Source organism: Lingula anatina, chromosome 4 (genome assembly GCF_051362555.1).
Source record: "Lingula anatina isolate TDL-2025a chromosome 4, LinAna3.0, whole genome shotgun sequence".
Taxonomy (NCBI): domain Eukaryota; kingdom Metazoa; phylum Brachiopoda; class Lingulata; order Lingulida; family Lingulidae; genus Lingula; species Lingula anatina.
The window spans coordinates 17,583,627-17,600,428 of record NC_141770.1 but is presented as its reverse complement, the minus strand read 5'-3'; the positions used below and the strand labels follow the sequence as shown (position 1 = coordinate 17,600,428).

At 33.0% G+C, this 16,802-nt stretch overlaps 2 protein-coding genes across 3 annotated transcripts; one reads left to right on the top strand and one right to left on the bottom strand.

The window, feature by feature from the left end:
- Positions 1-663: 663 nt before the first annotated feature.
- Positions 664-9,478, bottom strand: LOC106171669 (cyclin-dependent kinase 10). Of its 2 annotated transcripts, XM_087011590.1 has the most exons (17): positions 9,130-9,478; positions 8,699-8,781; positions 8,206-8,278; positions 7,934-8,005; positions 7,259-7,361; positions 6,685-6,766; positions 6,037-6,104; positions 5,554-5,606; positions 5,254-5,323; positions 4,874-4,933; positions 4,296-4,419; positions 3,903-3,952; positions 3,045-3,134; positions 2,613-2,665; positions 1,743-1,821; positions 1,258-1,315; positions 664-892 (listed from the first exon to the last, which is right to left on the bottom strand). In XM_087011590.1, exons 1-17 carry the CDS (start codon positions 9,215-9,217, stop codon positions 872-874), a joined length of 1,227 nt encoding a protein of 408 aa, XP_086867716.1. In that variant the 5' UTR covers positions 9,218-9,478; the 3' UTR covers positions 664-871. The 2 variants fall into 2 exon arrangements, with proteins under 2 accessions (XP_086867716.1, XP_013407560.2); XM_013552106.2 differs by having other exon boundaries at positions 8,699-9,457.
- Positions 9,479-9,595: 117 nt separating this feature from the next.
- On the top strand, positions 9,596-16,773 carry LOC106171670 (NADH dehydrogenase [ubiquinone] iron-sulfur protein 3, mitochondrial). The gene is made up of 6 exons (XM_087011593.1): positions 9,596-9,741; positions 10,337-10,408; positions 11,143-11,390; positions 12,060-12,185; positions 15,485-15,604; positions 15,964-16,773. The coding sequence occupies exons 1-6, from the start codon at positions 9,681-9,683 to the stop codon at positions 16,135-16,137; spliced, it is 801 nt and encodes a 266-aa protein (XP_086867719.1). The 5' UTR covers positions 9,596-9,680; the 3' UTR covers positions 16,138-16,773.
- The last annotated feature ends 29 nt before the right edge of the window (positions 16,774-16,802 follow it).

Below are 16,802 nucleotides of genomic sequence, written 5' to 3'. Positions count from 1 at the left end.
AAAGAGTTGGTTTAGGTCATTTAGTGAGCGGTAAATGAAAAGTTCCTTATCTAGAACAAAGAGACAAGCAAAGCAAATGCGATTAATGGGTGTTAAGCTAAATAAAAATGAGTTTCAATTTACTGTATTTTCCCACACAAGTAATTAATTTCCTGTTGTCTGGAAATTATTTAAGGGCCACTAGAATTGTGCAATGAATTGCTGGATATAATATTTTGATAAGATATTGGATTCAAGAAGCAAATAACCCATGTTAATAAGTGTGTTCAATTAACACCACGTAGTAATGTCTCCTCAACTAATAATTCATTTCCTATTTTCTAGGAATTGGTATATAAGTCCACAAGAGTTATTGGGTTCAAGATGCAGGTATGAAGATATTATTACCTAACATCTAGAAAAAAAGGTGACCAAAAACTTGCATGAACTGGTGAGGCACCCTTTTATTAAAAAGAAAAAAATAAAAAACCGAATAAGTCCCCATTCCTTCCAAAGTGGAGAAAATAAAACATGCAGACCCACAACAGAAGTTTTTGATCATGCACTAAGTACCGTAAAATGTCCAATTTTCTTTGTCTCAGTTCTTACAGCATTCTTTGCCAATAACCAGTGCGTATACTCTAACAACCCTTATATGTTAATGAATCTTACAAGCAAGGAATAGATGCTTTTTATATATATATTTTTTTATTTCATTTTAACATTATGTATAAAATATTTACAAGTGCATTTGCCTTCATGAAAATAATTTCAAGGGTAATCCAAACCCACTGCTTCAATGATCAGAAGTCCTCAAATCTTGCAATGTGTGGAAATGTCTTTCGTCGTAATGAATCTTCAACGGGTGCTTCCAAAACTGCTACCCAAGCAGTCACAAAGATTTTTTCTTTTTCTGTGAAAAAATCAAATCAAAGCTGTGGCTTACATTATTAATTCAAAAGCATAAGAGAGAATTTTTTATGAAAATAAATTGTTTTTGCATGTAGATTGATTTAGTAACATTTCCTAAAGAAATGTTAAGTAAAAAAGGAGCTGCCATTTGTTAGTGTGTCATTTTAATTATCTACTATTAGGTTTTGTACAGATTATAGGAAAAAGTCTGCCCATTAATATTTTTTTGAGCTTTTTTTGAAAATATATAAAAGCATTCTTAGTTCTTAACATCATTCTATTCCCTATTATTGTAACATTCAACTTTTAGTAACAAACGAATAATAACATTATAATCTTATATTTAAGGCACAACTTCAAACAAACCTGAGCATTGTATGTTCCTCCAAAATCTAAAGCTGATCCTGAAGATTTATTCCTTGACCTGAAAAACATTCACTCTATTAAAAAACAAATATTATTGTTGCAGTGGACACAAGTGACAATATTAATCTTTGCAATAATCTGCAGTATGCTCAGTACAACTTTTTCATTCACTTGACAGTATGTGCTTTTATTGTGAGCAAGTTGAAAAATTAAGTTCAGGATGCTTTGTGTAAGTGTTGGATGTAATGGTGTAAAATGTGTTAAATTGTGTTAATTGTGTTTGGTGTGACAATAATCTTGGCCACTACATTTAGTGTGATAGTGGTGTTAAAGTGTGACAGCAAAAGTAGCCTTGTGGTGAAGAGTGGCAAGAGAGATTGTATTAGGTGTGACAAGTAATCTGTGACAGTATACTGTGTGTGGCAACAAGTTCAGCTTCATGGTGCAAAATGAGTAACATTGCTCTAGGTGTGATGGGTATCCACCTCTCTTGTTCTGGTTCACCAGTGGACTTTCTCTTGTTCCTATGCTGTGGAAATGAAGGCATCATCTCTGCCTGGCAGGCTGTAAAATAAATAAATAAATAAATAAATAAATACTAAGTTTATGACAACTTATCATAACATTCATAAGCTTCATCCACTGTTGAAAAGATGTGGTTAGTGACGGTTGGCTTTCTAATAGTTGAAATAACAGAATGATTTCAGTCAAGAATTAATTTTAACAAAAAGCACTCTATTTCTAAGACTTCCACTGCTCAGTGATAACATTTTACTCTTTTTCAGATCTAGAGTTATCATACGGCAGCTGGTGAGGTTTGGGGGTGGAAGTGGTGGGGCTGGAGGGAGAGGGGGTAGGCAATGTCCAAACTCTTTATCTTGTTCAGTACTTGGCAATCAGTTCTTGACAATTAATTTCTGAATCAGTGGTCTTAGTTTAGAAATTGGTCTAGATTTTTACACTATTTTGATATGTAAACTTGAAAATAATTACTTGAAAATAATTTCAGAGGCTTTAACTGGAAAACTGGTTTAGATTTTTAGACTATTTTGATAGGTCAACTTGAAAATAAGTACATAAAAATTAATTTCAGAGGATTTAGCTTGGTAACTGGTCTAGATTTTTTGACCATTTTGATCCAAGATAACTCAATAAGATCCAAAAGAAATAAAATATTATTCCTGTTAATGCGTCAGAGCAACACCCTTTTTATTTCAGTGGGTTACAATGGATTTATCGGTATCGATTCATCTTGAACTGAAATAGACTAACTTTTAGGTCTTAAAGTTTAGACCAATTTTCAAGCTACAGCTTTTTTTCTTTAGAAACTGTCCCCCAGGATGCTGAACACTTACGATAAGGCTGCTCTTTAAAATATGAACTGTCCAGACAGTCTGCTGCAGTCGCCCTGCAAATTATAATACAAAACAGGTGAGGAAAATTAAAAGACAAATAAATCTGTATTTCTTTAATCTGTGTTTCGCATGCTGAAGCTCTGTATAGACCACTTAAAGTCAGTATCATCCCAGAATTCTGAATTGTTTCTTCTTGGAAAAAGCTCTCTCTAGAGTACAAAGGTCCAAAGTGGATCAGAGTCAATAATACATTTTATAGCTGGATTATGTGCTCGACATCCACCTTATGTCATACAAATAAAATGAATATGAATTCAAACTACCTATGAATAAGTGCTAAAACACCATTAAATTTTTTAATGTCATTTGTTTCAAAGATATAAAGCTCTTCTGTTGGCAATTTAAAGTAGAGGAGGAGTTTTTTTTTTTTACCTTTTCTTTGGATCAAACATAAAAAGAAAGTTCAGCAACCTAATTCCTCCCTCTGACAACCACGTAAATGTGTGCCTTAAATTGTTATACCTGGAAAATAAAATATCGCTCAACAACACATGCGATTCAGAGTTCTTATGGTTGCACACATGTGGTTTAAGTATACAGGGTCCAGTTCAAATTGAATTTTAGCCCAAAAATTGGTCTGAACTTAAAAAATAAAATCCAATCTTTGGCTCAATATAAATCAGTAGTGGCAGACATGCTGAAACTTTCGGTCCGAACTGTCATGACTGGGGAAATTTGTATGGACCAGTAAAAAATTGGACTTGTTCGGTCCAAAGGACCGACAAGAGTTTTAAGAACCAAAATTTTGAATTTGCAGTCATCATTCGACATACTTCACTAATGAAATAATATAAAACCCAAAGCATTTTTCCTCTTCATTTCAAATCTATCGCATTCACAAACAAAGTGAGCTACCTAATCGTACTGGTAGCATCCGTCTCAAATGAATAGGGTGATTTTTGGGCCAACAAAAATTCATTCAGTCCGGCAAATTTTTCATTACTGCCGGTCCAAATGTCCTGCATTCTGAAAAGTTTTCAGCATGTCTGGTAGTGGTCCAATCAAATTAAAAATTGCATCTATCTTATAACAAAAAGAGCACTACTTATTATTGTGTGAAGGTTACTTGTGAAATGCAACTTATTCAAAAGAGATTCTCAACATTCTTAGCTACAAAAAAAAAAAAAAAGGATTGAATATCTTTTGTTGTAAAGGCCACTGTGTCTTCTAATGACCATTACTTAGACAGTCAATATCAGTTTTCCAAAGCCTTTTCTCAGCGCTACTTACGGCTGTTTTTTCAACGAGAAATGCTCCAAAGCTGGCAACTTGCTGAAACCCTGTGAACAGAAAGCATGGTTAAAGCCACATGAACAAATACTTGGCATGCTTCATTTTAAACAATATTCAAGGCTGACACTTGCTTTATGCACTAACCAAATATTTCCTATCAAATCAAATCAGTAATTTTACTTTTTCTAGCAGCACAATAAATGACTTCAGAACAACTAATATACATCCTATTTAATATATTTTAAAACATTAAAATGTTCATCTGTACAATATATATATTGATAAAAATATTTCTTAAGAACTCCTCTAAGTCTAGAAAACTTTAAATGATTTTAGGGCCTGCCAGGTCAACAAAGAAAAAAACATATATAAATATTAAAGTAAATTTACAGGCCATATATTTTCTGTGGGAGTCCCAAACATTTCCACAATGAGTTCTATCTGGTGTATTTCTGTCCTGCCTGGTAGCAGTGGTTTATGGGCCAACAGCTCCCCAAGTATACACCCTGCTGCCCTGGAATAAAAAAACAATCCAATCAAATAAATTATATATATTAAATTAAAACTAGAAAACCAATTTTTCAAAATCATTTTATTTTTTTAAGAAAAAAGACATAGTGGTTTATGGGCCAGCAGCTCACCAAGTGTAAATCTTGTTTCCTTAAAAACTTTAACATCCCCTTATCACAATAAATAAAACCATATAAAAACCAAAAAGCCACTTTCTCTCAATCCTTTTTAAAAGGAATAAAATAAGTTGAAAATTTTAGAAGTTACAAATATGTTTGTATTAATGTTTAAAATAAAGGAATTTGGTATGTTATATTAACGGTATATGACAAAATTTCCGTTTCATTATAATCACATTACAGAACTTCTCCTTCCTGATCACTGAATACTGAATTTTTTCATTAAATACGTATTCTGTTCAGGAATCTTAAAAATCATTATAAAACTCTACTACTCACCACATATCGATAGCAGTAGTTTGTGACTTGGCACCAAGTAAAAGTTCAGGTGCTCTATACCTGAAATGTCGCACACACACACACGTTGTGAATATCTTGTAACAGTTGACACATTAACTCTCACCTTTCAGTTTGAAATATCATGTTTATAGTTTTCACTAATAGTAAAAATCTTAAAAAGTAAAATACAAAAGCACTAAAAAATTGCGTTATTCAGAAAAAAACAAAATGCAACGACACTAGCAATAACTAGATTTACATTTTTCTTTTATACATCAGTTATCAGCATGACACTTTGCATTCTAACTTATGTTTCAATGTTTTTTATATAATTTTTCTTCTCAAGTTTAAAGATTTTTCCCTTAATTAATGCTGCTTACCAAAGAGTGACAACTCTGGGCGTCATTGGTTTTAATGGGACTCCATATTTCCTTGCAAGACCAAAGTCAGCTGGAAATAAATTCACATTTCCCAAATCAAGGCATAAAACGTGCACATTTTTGAATTCGTAGTGTCCGAATTCCTGAATCATTTTGATCTCATTTTATTTGATGGTAACCATGTAACATCTCTTTGTTAATCCAGATGACAAATGGAGTTAAATTTTCTACACTGAAGTATAAAAGTTAACATTTTCCAACAGTTTACATATAACAAAATCAAAGTGAAAACCACCTCACCTATTTTTACGCAACCCTTGTCTGTCATCAAAAGATTGGATACTTTTAAGTCTCTGAATAAAAACAAAAAATATATATTACATATAAAGTATGGAGATGCTGTGGGATGCTTAATCCCTTTTCAAAAGCCAAATATTCAAACAAATAACTAAATGCATAAATAACGGATTCAATTCCAGCAATATTCCCAACATCAGTGAAAAGAGCCACACAATAAAACTCCAGATCAGTAATTCCAAAAAGAAGACATTTTCCAATCCTTGATTAAATGTACAATTAAATTCCTTCATCACATCACTATAGTGGCTTCAAAACCGCTGGTGGGTGTCCTTTAAACTACAAAGTAATACTAAATAAATGAAAATATAATTACAAATAATATAATATAATCTATACATTAAACCCTCTCATGCTACAATAAAACAGATAAGTAAATCAAATCTCCCTACTATATCTTACAAGGATTATGTGTATGAACCTTACCTGTGAACAATGTAGTGTTCATGTAAAAATTTCAGCCCTTTTAACACTTGTATCATAATGCATTTTACCTGGAACAGAAATTTAAAAGATAAAATGAATGATCTACAAATATTAAAGACACCTAGGAAAGCATCACTTTTTGTAAAACATTTTCAATGAAACATGTATAATGCATTATACTAAAATTATAATGTAACTTTCTCAGATGCACCTTTGCCAATGTATTTATCTTTGAGATGATAAGAAGAATTAAACTTTTTTTAACATTAGATATACAAGTGAAGAAAGTTGAATAATTAGAGAATGCAGAGGATAAATATTTTTTTCTTATTAGAAAACCAGGTTAAAATATAAGGGTGTGTTCACAATGAAACTACTATACTAGGTAATTCGAACTTACTTCATGGGGGCTCTGGCTGAATGCAATCAGATTAACACACCTCCTTTTGTTTCCAACATACTTGTATCATAACCAACTTTTTTGTTCTACTCAATGCTAGGAGGAGGTATGTTAATCTGTTAATCTGATTGCATTCAGCTAGGAGGCCACACAGAGTTGGCTCGAATACTCAGTATGATAGTTTCACTGTGAATGCATCCTAAGAGAACTAGAAAACTCCAAATGCTGCTGAATGTGTGCCCACATACCTGTGCCTCAGTGAAAGGGTTTGGCATATTATCCAGCAGACTGGCCAGGTCCTGCTCACAGTAACTCATCACCAGGAATATGCTGAGAACACGCCAAGAAAGATAGGCGATTATATTTGGTGTGTTTTAAGATTTTGAGTTTAAATCTCTATATTGTAGAAAGTGCTGAGATGGGTGTAAAATGCAATCTTAAGATCTTTATTATTATTATTATTATTATCATTATTATTTCTACTACTACTACAGAGGTATAAACCTAAATTTCACAGTCATAAAAAATATAAAATCAACACCAGTACAATCATTAAAGATTAGTTAATATTCTCTCTGAAAAACATGCCATGAACTTTGAAAAAGAAAACAATATAGGGGTCGAAAGAAATGATGAGTTTAACATTTAAAATACCTGGAAAGATTTTTTCAAAAATGTAAAATAATATACTTCAAAGTCATCATTATTTGAAAATAATTAAACAATCATTTTTTGATATTTATTATTTTCAAAGCCCTTACAAAATTTAGCCATTGTCAATTCTACATGAATTATAATTTATATAATTATTTCATAATTCACCTGTCCAAGCTTTTCCCAACCACAACTTCTGTTGATGTAACAATATTTTCATGATGCAGATTTAGTAGAATATTGATCTCTCTGAGCCCGCTAATTGGAATACCTGAAATATTTAAAACATCATATTAAGAAAATGCTATATTAGACGGATGACACAGTAGTACAGATATAAATATCTTCATTTCTCAAAAAGCATTCTTTCAAAAATATCACTTAATAAGGCTTTACCCCTCAAATTTTGAATCAACAGCTGTTGTATCATTTTTCTGACCATCAGTGCAAAAATCAGTCCCAAAAACTCAATGAAAAAATTAATTGTTAGGACTTTTAGCCAGTAGAAACTCATCAAAAAGCTGACACATGAAGTGACAAAATTTTATTGCATCCCAGATTGCTTTCTCTACTAAAAATGTTTTGACCTCTTTTCATCTACCACATATCTCACATATAATACAGGTACCTCAAGTAACAATAAGATAGTATCATCCCATATCACATGCTGGATTCAGAGTACTTAGTATACAGGCAACAAACTGTAATGATTTGTCAGAATTAGTGCACCATCTAAGAAATTATTCAAGTATTCAGAATAGTCTACAGACAACAAACTCTTATGATTGGTCAGACTTACTGTTCCTAGCATCTGAGATATTATAAAATTATGTTCATACAAACCATCTTTTTCTCTTTCCATCCTCATCATTTTCAGGGCTACAATTTCATTTGTTTTCATATCACGTGCTCTGTCTGAAAGGAAAAAGATTGATCTCAAAATCAGTTTCAACATGAACACATTCCATATTTTGACATTATTTAAAATATAAATACTACATGTATGAATATCAATCTGGCATGCTTATGTGATTGGTGACACCAAAACTATGTTACTCATCATCACGTACCTTATCTTGACAAAATAAAAACAATTTTACAATAAACTTGCTCACAGACAATTCCATAGGTTCCCTCTCCCACTCTGTTCAACTTCTCAAACTCTGTAACTTTTCTGCATCTTCCAAGCTGAAAGGATTATGTATCAAATATAATTCTATGTATAGATATACCAGTATTTACAAAAAGGTATACAGACTGTAAATATGTTATGTATATTTATCTATTTTTCCTCTTTAAAATTAAAATATTATCAATTCTTTTAAAAAGATATTTAACATGCCTTATTATAATTACTTTATTTATTACTGGACTAGAAGTCAAGTTCAAAAACAGTTCTACAGTGTAAATGCTTAGAAAGAATGTTCATGTGAAAACAGCAATATCTTTTCTGCAACCTACAATCTCCGAGAAGGAAACAGGACAAATGCAAAGAGTCTGTAAGTCTATATATTAACTAACTACAAAGTTTATCTCATTAAAATCAGACAGACATTTCTTTTTTAAAATTATGCAGGAAGCCTGAAAATATACAATTTATTTACAAACCCAATCTTTCTCAGGAATGGGCATGTACTGTCCAGTAAGGAAGGAATACAACATGTGGCCTCTCTCTTTGACTGGGGTCTTGGCAGGGGTAATCCTAGAGAGGGGTAAGAAACGTCCATTGTTCTCGTCAGTGAGGCTAACCAAATTCAGGGTATGTACGCACAGACAGAAAACCATGTATTGTGGGAACGTTACTAATGAAGCCACTGGTAGTACTAGTAGATATCAGTCTGTAGTCTTGAACAAGCACCTCCTTGACGAGTGAACAGTTGTCAAAAACAAAAGACCCAGGTGTGGTAGATCGACTACTGTTCGTGCGTACCGCAAAGACCAAGCCTAATAGCCCCTCAAGGTCACAAACTAATATCCGGTGCTGACGGTTAGGCTCGTCATAATCATATAAGTAGCGCGTTTCCACCCCCTGGTCTTGGGGCTTGTGTCCTTTGACGTCTCCTCCTCCCTGTTACTATCACGCCCGTCATCCGTCTTGGTTTCACTCTTTTGTCTCCCTTCTGCCATTTTAGTGCAGTATTATAACTTCAATGCATTCTTTTTTCTAAAGTTTCTGAGTTTGGTAGTCCATTTGTGCTAAGAGTTTGGTAGTCCATTTCTGCTAAATGCGAACCCCCTGGACAATAGCTTAAATTGTACTGCTTTCAGTAAATCAGTATCAAAATATTTAAATAACATATTCCATTACGTTTTATCATTTGTGTTCACATAACTGATATCACATTTCTTGAAGTGGAAGTGTCGCCGGTTGATTCCACACATGAATCCATGTTATGACCTAGTTCTTTAAACGAGGTCAAGGACGCTAGGATTTTAGTAAATGATAAAGGTTTTCTTTTATTCTAAGCCCATAGTATATAAAAGTTCAAAATATAAAGTAATCTATTCTTTTTATTTATTATTTTAAGCCTTAGCTAAAAATTATGGCCGCACTTAAACGAGAATTGTCAACGAGAGCGGTGCATCCAATATGGCGTCTTGTGTGAGGAGAGCATTGATGCCTATTGGAGTGAATATTCTGCGACAACATGGTAAGTTAAACTTTACAGAATTTGCAATAACTTTGTCTGTGCAAATTGTTACTTTCTCTTGGTCTCAAATACACTGCCAAGGCTAGAATAATTTCGACACTTGCTAACGATAATCTGACAGCCATCATCAAAATAAGCGATAAAGCACTGTTGAGATTTACTTGCCGCCCAACTCAGAAGGTGCCTTTGATATCAATCAGGATCGGTTGCTGTGACAGTTACTCAATTGCGCTTTGGGCAAGGATATAATTTACCATGTAATTACACAGAACCGGTGTCAAAAATCGGTCACATTGCAAGCTAAATTTTCAATACTCTAGTTTATTTGATGATGTTGAACCTGCTACTAACCAGCATCTATTATGTTTCCCTTACCCCTTTCTAGCCCAACTGAGCCTGTTATGATTGAGGTTAATCGTTTGAAGTGAAAATTGAGGGAAGCAGGACCCCCCCCCCCCCCCCAAATCGCACAATCTAAGAAAAAACAACATTAAATTTGTCCATGAAGCAGATTATTAATTTTATTATAAGCCATGTTGATTTATTTACTATGATTTATATATATATAGTAAGTTCTGCATATTTCATATTCCAGGTATTATCAGCTGTTTAAGACCAAGAACTCTCCCAATGATGTGTAGATTTGCTAGCCATGATGCAGTGCAGAGTGAGTATTTGTTATGATAGTTCTCATTGCATGAGATCCAATATAATTGTTTATTATTTAAATATATCATTACCATGTGTCTCTTCAGGGCATGCAATTCTTATGAAATCATATGGAAATTATTTGATTTAGCAGTACCATAATGTTTTGATTAAAAGAAAATGGTTTAATTTTTAAAACCTTTTTCTAGTCCAGCAAAGATAACTGTATTTTGCTGTATTAGTAGTCCAACTGTTACTTTTTTCTTTGTAGCCCATTTGTTGCATAAATCATATAAACGCCATGGGTTTCTTTAGAAGCATTGGTGCTTTTAACAAATAAAATATCCCTATAGTAGATATTACTCTTGTTCTTTTGGCTGTGGTCATCAAGGGTGCCCTCTTGCTTTAAATAAAAAACTTAAAAAAAAAAATGGCGTACCCTGAGCTTTTGGTGTTAATAAGATCTATGTTGTAGTCCAGGCAAAAGTTGTAGTTTGATGACAGTTAAAAGGCTCAGCTTTTATTTGTGATTGGTGAAGTGAGCTTGAATCAAAGTCTGCTATGGGTAAGACGTGACAAATTGGCATGCTTGGACAATTTAAGATAAAGAAACTCCCCAACTTCAGTTCTGAAACTAGGGGTTCATTGAATATTTCAGAGAAAGAGAACATGAAAATCATTTGGCTAAAGTTTAGCTACCACTTGTATGATTATTATAATACATATATAATATTTATTTTTATATAACTGCAGCAACTATTCTGAAGAGAGATGATGCACGCAAGGAGGAGCTACTTCAGTTTGGGAACTATGTTGCAGAAAATCTGCCCAAATTTGTACAGAAAGTTCAGATCACAGATGGGGGAGAACTGGAAGTCCTGATTCATCCTGAAGGGGTGGTGGTTACCATGGCGTTTCTTAAGGACCACACAAATGCACAGTTTACTAATATATCAGATTTATGCGCTGTGGACGTGCCCTCTAGACAATATAGGTTTGAGGTATGTGTTTTACAATTACTGGCTTTGGCCAAGATGGATTTAACTTTTCTGGGATCTGCTAATAAATGAAAATAAATGAAACTCAAGAAGTGTTTAAGTATATATAAGTTATTACCAAAATAACAATGTCCTCCAAGATGACATCAATAGTTTAAAAACGCTGTCATCCAATTTTGTCACTGTTGACTGATTGATTATATTACTAGTAGGTCTTTTCTCTGATTGGTAAAAAATTGGCAATTACATCATTTGTCAATATTTTATATGAAAGGGGGGGGGGGGGGAGTGAAAGGGGAACATGCAACATTATAATGTTTTGTATTATAAACTTGAGTTGCACATCTTTAACCCAAGGTATTGTTTTGGATGTACACAATTTCATTTTTGGATACATTCTTTAATAACATGTACAGATATTATTATTTGACAATATTATTCTAGAAAATTATTTGATTGACCGGGCTGTTTTTAGTTTTTAGATTTGCCAAATTTGTATTATAATAATAATACAATTAAGTGAAATAAATTTTTCATCAAAAATCTTGCAATCCTAGTGATATTATGTTAAAAACGTGCTTATATTTGTAATATTTGCACAAGAGTAATGGCTCTAGAACTGCTTTATTTTTTCAGTATTTCTGATTTTGATTATTTTTGTATATATTACAGATTGTCTATAACCTTCTCTCATTACGGTTTAATACACGCATACGAGTGAAGACATACACAGATGAAATCACACCAATGGAGTCTATATGTCCGGTTTTCCGTGGTGCTGATTGGTATGAGAGAGAGGTATGTTTTTTAAAAACAGTTACATTTTTATGTACAGACACAGATGTGTCTGTACATATTGCCATCACCTGCGTCTGTCGTCGCCGTCGCCGTCGCCGATCATGTCGCCGTCGCCGTGCACTTTCAGCGTTAACACCATAAGTGGAAGACAGTTTTACTTTTTGGCTTTATATTAACAGAGCTGATGAATATTCATAAAACACAGGTCAAGTTCGAAAATCAGCATGATCGGGCCATTATTGTAGAATTTATGCTGTTTTTCACTTTTCAGCATATATGCAACACTGTTAACACATTTCAAGGAAAACTGATAGGCCTGTTGTCATGAAACTCACAGGAGTAATCAATCTTACTAAAACGCAGATCAAGTTCGAAAATCGGCATGATCGGGCCACTATTTTAGTAGTTATGCTGTTTTTTCACTTTTCAGCATATATGCAACACTGTTAATACATTTCAAGGAAAACCCATAGGCCTGTTGTCATAAAACTCACAGGAGTAATCAATCTTACTAAAACGCAGGTCAAGTTCGAAAATCAGCATAATCAGACCATTGTTTTATAAGTTATGCTGTTTTTTCACATTTCCTCAGATTCAATTCTTAGGCATGTTAACAGTCTCATTATTTAATTAATAAGATACGTAAAAGTGTTTGTTTGACATTTCCTGCATCTTTACAACATTGTTAGTTGATTACGTAAAAATGATGGTAAACTTGTAATCGTGTATTGTGTAATAAGGTGTCAAAAATGGAAATAAACTCATATCATTGCAGTTTGTAAGATTCAATCATTCACTATGTTCAGAAACTCAGAATGGAGGAAATTGGACATTTGACACTGTTCTATTGATATTTTTCACATCTCATCAATTTTCTTAGTTGATCATATAAAAATGGCAGTAAACTGTTAATTTTGTTTTATGTTAAAAAAGTGTTAAAAATGGAAATAAACCCATTTCAGAATAGTGCTGTCTTGTTTCGCATTTCCTCAGATTCAATTTTTAGGCATGTTAACAGTTTCATTATTTAATTAATAAGATAAGTAAAAGTGTTTGTTTGACATTTCCTGCATCTTTGCAACATTGTTAGTTGATTTTGTAAAAATGATGGTAAACTTGTTATCGTGTATTGTGTAATAAAGTTTCAAAAATGGAAATAAACTCATATCACTGCAGTTTGTAAGATTCAATCATTCACTATGTTCAGAAACTCAGAATGGAGGAAATTGGACATTTGACACCGTTTTATTGATATTTTTCACATCTCATCAATTTTCTTAGTTGATCATATAAAAATGGCAGTAAACTGTTAATTTTGTTTTATGTTAAAAAAAGTGTTAAAAATGGAAATAAACCCATTTCAGAATAGTGCTGTCTTGTTTCGCATTTCCTCAGATTCAATTTTTAGGCATGTTAACAGTTTCATTATTTAATTAATAAGATAAGTAAAAGTGTTTGTTTGACATTTCCTGCATCTTTACAACATTGTTAGTTGATTTTGTAAAAATGATGGTAAACTTGTTATCGTGTATTGTGTAATAAAGTTTCAAAAATGGAAATAAACTCATATCACTGCAGTTTGTAAGATTCAATCATTCACTATGTTCAGAAACTCAGAATGGAGGAAATTGGACATTTGACACCGTTTTATTGATATTTTTCACATCTCATCAATTTTCTTAGTTGATCATATAAAAATGGCAGTAAACTGTTAATTTTGTTATATGTTAAAAAAGTGTTAAAAATGGAAAAAAAAAAAAAACATTTCAGAACAGTGCTGTCTTGTTTACATTTTGGCATTTTTATGTACAGACACAGATGTGTCTGTACATATTGCCATCACCTGCGTCTGTCGTTGCCGTCCCTGTCGCCGTCGCCGTCGACGTGCACTTTCATCGTTAACACGATAAGTGGAAGACAGTTTTACTTTTTGGCTTTATATTTACAGAGCTGATGAATATTCATAAAACGCAGGTCAAGTTCGAAAATCAGCATGTTTGGGCAATTATTGTAGTATTTATGCTGTGTTTTCACTTTTTAGCATATATGCAACACTGTTAACACATTTCAAGGAAAACCGATAGGCCTGTTGTCATGAAACTCACAGGAGTAATTAATCTTACTAAAACGCAGATCAAGTTCGAAAATCGGCATGATCGGGCCACTATTTTAGTAGTTATGCTGTTTTTTTCACTTTTCAGCATATGTGCAACACTGTTAACACATTTCAAGGAAAACTGATAGACCTGTTGTCATGAAACTCACAGGAGTAATTAATCTTACTAAAATGCAGGTCAAGTTCAAAAATCAGCATAATCGGGCCATTATTTTATAAGTTATGCTGTTTTTTCACATTTCCTCAGATTCAATTCTTAGGCATGTTAACAGTCTCGTTATTTAACTAATAAGATTCGTAAAAGTGTTTGTTTGACATTTCCTGCATCTTTACAACATTGTTAAGTGTGAACTTAAACTCCCATGGGCCTGAAGCCTTACGCTTGTTACACATTTCACTTACATTGGTATTACCTGTTGAGCATAATTAAAATTTGATGTTGAATTTGCAGTTAAGCATAATGTACTTTTGCATCAGAATTGACAGCCTGTTTTGTGCATTGTTATTGTCTGCTTTTTGTCTGTACATTTGACAGCTTTGCTGCCTTGTTATTATTATCACTGATTTTTTTCACCACCAACCAAGATTGACAAAAGCTAGTCACATTAATCACTGTGTGTGCATTTGTGTATCGATAATAATCTGGCAAGTATCTACCCTCAACTGTTGAATTTTTTAGATGAATAGTACACAACAATGGCCAATTTTTTCTGTCTTTTCAAGTACTTGCCTCTTCAGTTAGTACACTAGGAAGGCATGACCATTGCATTATCAGCTCACCTAAAGGCATTAAAAAATTAACAATTTATTTCGAATCATAAGTGCATACTGTACAACTACATTTTGAACACCCATTACTGTTAGTAGTAACACTGATGCTGTGCATTAAATGTGTTTAGAGATAAAAGGAAATTTGACAAGGGGATATACCATTATGAAGTTTATTGAATTCCTAATATCTTGTATCTATATTAATTATTTTAAGAAGGCTATTACTTATTTAGACCTATGGTTAAATAGGGCTTTTGATGACAAATGCCTCTTATGTAGGCAATAATTTGTTAAATAAGGATTAATGTTAAATGGATATTTTAAAAATTAATATTAAATAATATTGAATAAATATTAAAAAATCAAATTGAACATATTTAAGTCTTTGATTAAATATCTTTTTGTTTTTCAGATATGGGACATGTTTGGGGTATTTTTTGCTAACCACCCTGACTTAAGGCGCATCCTAACAGACTATGGTTTTGAAGGTCACCCGTTTAGAAAAGATTTTCCTTTATCTGGTTTTCTAGAGGTGAGCTGAGCAGTTCGAAAAACGATGCTTGTATAAGTCTGGAATTGGTAATTTCATAATTTGTACACAGTGATATTTTCCTGGACTTTATTTCTTCACTAGAAAAACTTGTAAAAGATTATTTGACTGTCAACCAGGAATTGTTAAGGGAAAAAAACCCCTCTCTTTGCAAGTTTTTGATTTTAAAACCGTTTCTGTTTATAAATTGCAGTTTGTAGAATTAGAGCATTACTAATAAGTGTTTCTCTTAGCCCAAAAGCAACTGTATATATCTGAAAGGGGATGACTGTCCTTTTTCAACTGTAGCATTTTTTAGATGTGTACACAACAATGATAAACTTTTTTTCTATCTCCTCTAGTTACGATATGATGATGAAGAGAAGAGAATATTATCAGAGCCAGTAGAACTAGCCCAGGAATTTAGAAAATTTGATCTTCGTAGTCCATGGGAGCAATTCCCAGCATTCAGACAAGAAGCTGTTGAAGAGGGGGAAGGTGTAGAAAAATTAGAATCGGGAGAAGAGAAAAAATAGACTTGAAATAATCACTGCCATCTTATAAGAAAACAAGGAACAGTTTTAACATGACTCTTACATTGGGGCAAGTCATGCCGTGTGGATACTGTGTGTTCTATATAAATTATATAAGTATGAAGTAAAATTTCAGACTGGGCTGACAAAAAACAAACTACAGTCTCTGCTGTAGATCCCAAAATATTGCATTTTTGGAAGTTTAGGACACGACAGGTATGTAAATATATATTTGTTGATAGGCAGAACTTGAAATCTGGAAAGTTATGGAAAGATGTTAATCAATATGCCAAAAGTGTATTACTTTTACAAGCTTGGTTGAGAGGTACTTTATAATGTCTGTGAGGTACTGCAGGGCTCTGGAACGATGCTTTGGAACATATAAAGTATTTTTTATTCAACCTGGAGAGTCTGCAAGAACTTTAGAACATCGGCTTGAGGTTCACTTCTTATGAAGTATGTTTTGATCTTCTTGCTTGAATAAGTTTGGGAAAGTCAGCCTGCTTGGTTGTAAAGTGATGTGTCATAGAAATAGATTTGAAGATGTGTTATCACAGCATTTGGGTTCTGCGTGTTTGTTAAGGCCACTCTCATGGACATTTGTCCAGTTCTGGTAATAAAGTTTTCAGAAAAGAAAAAGACTTTAGTGAAATTTAGTTTTCTTGCTG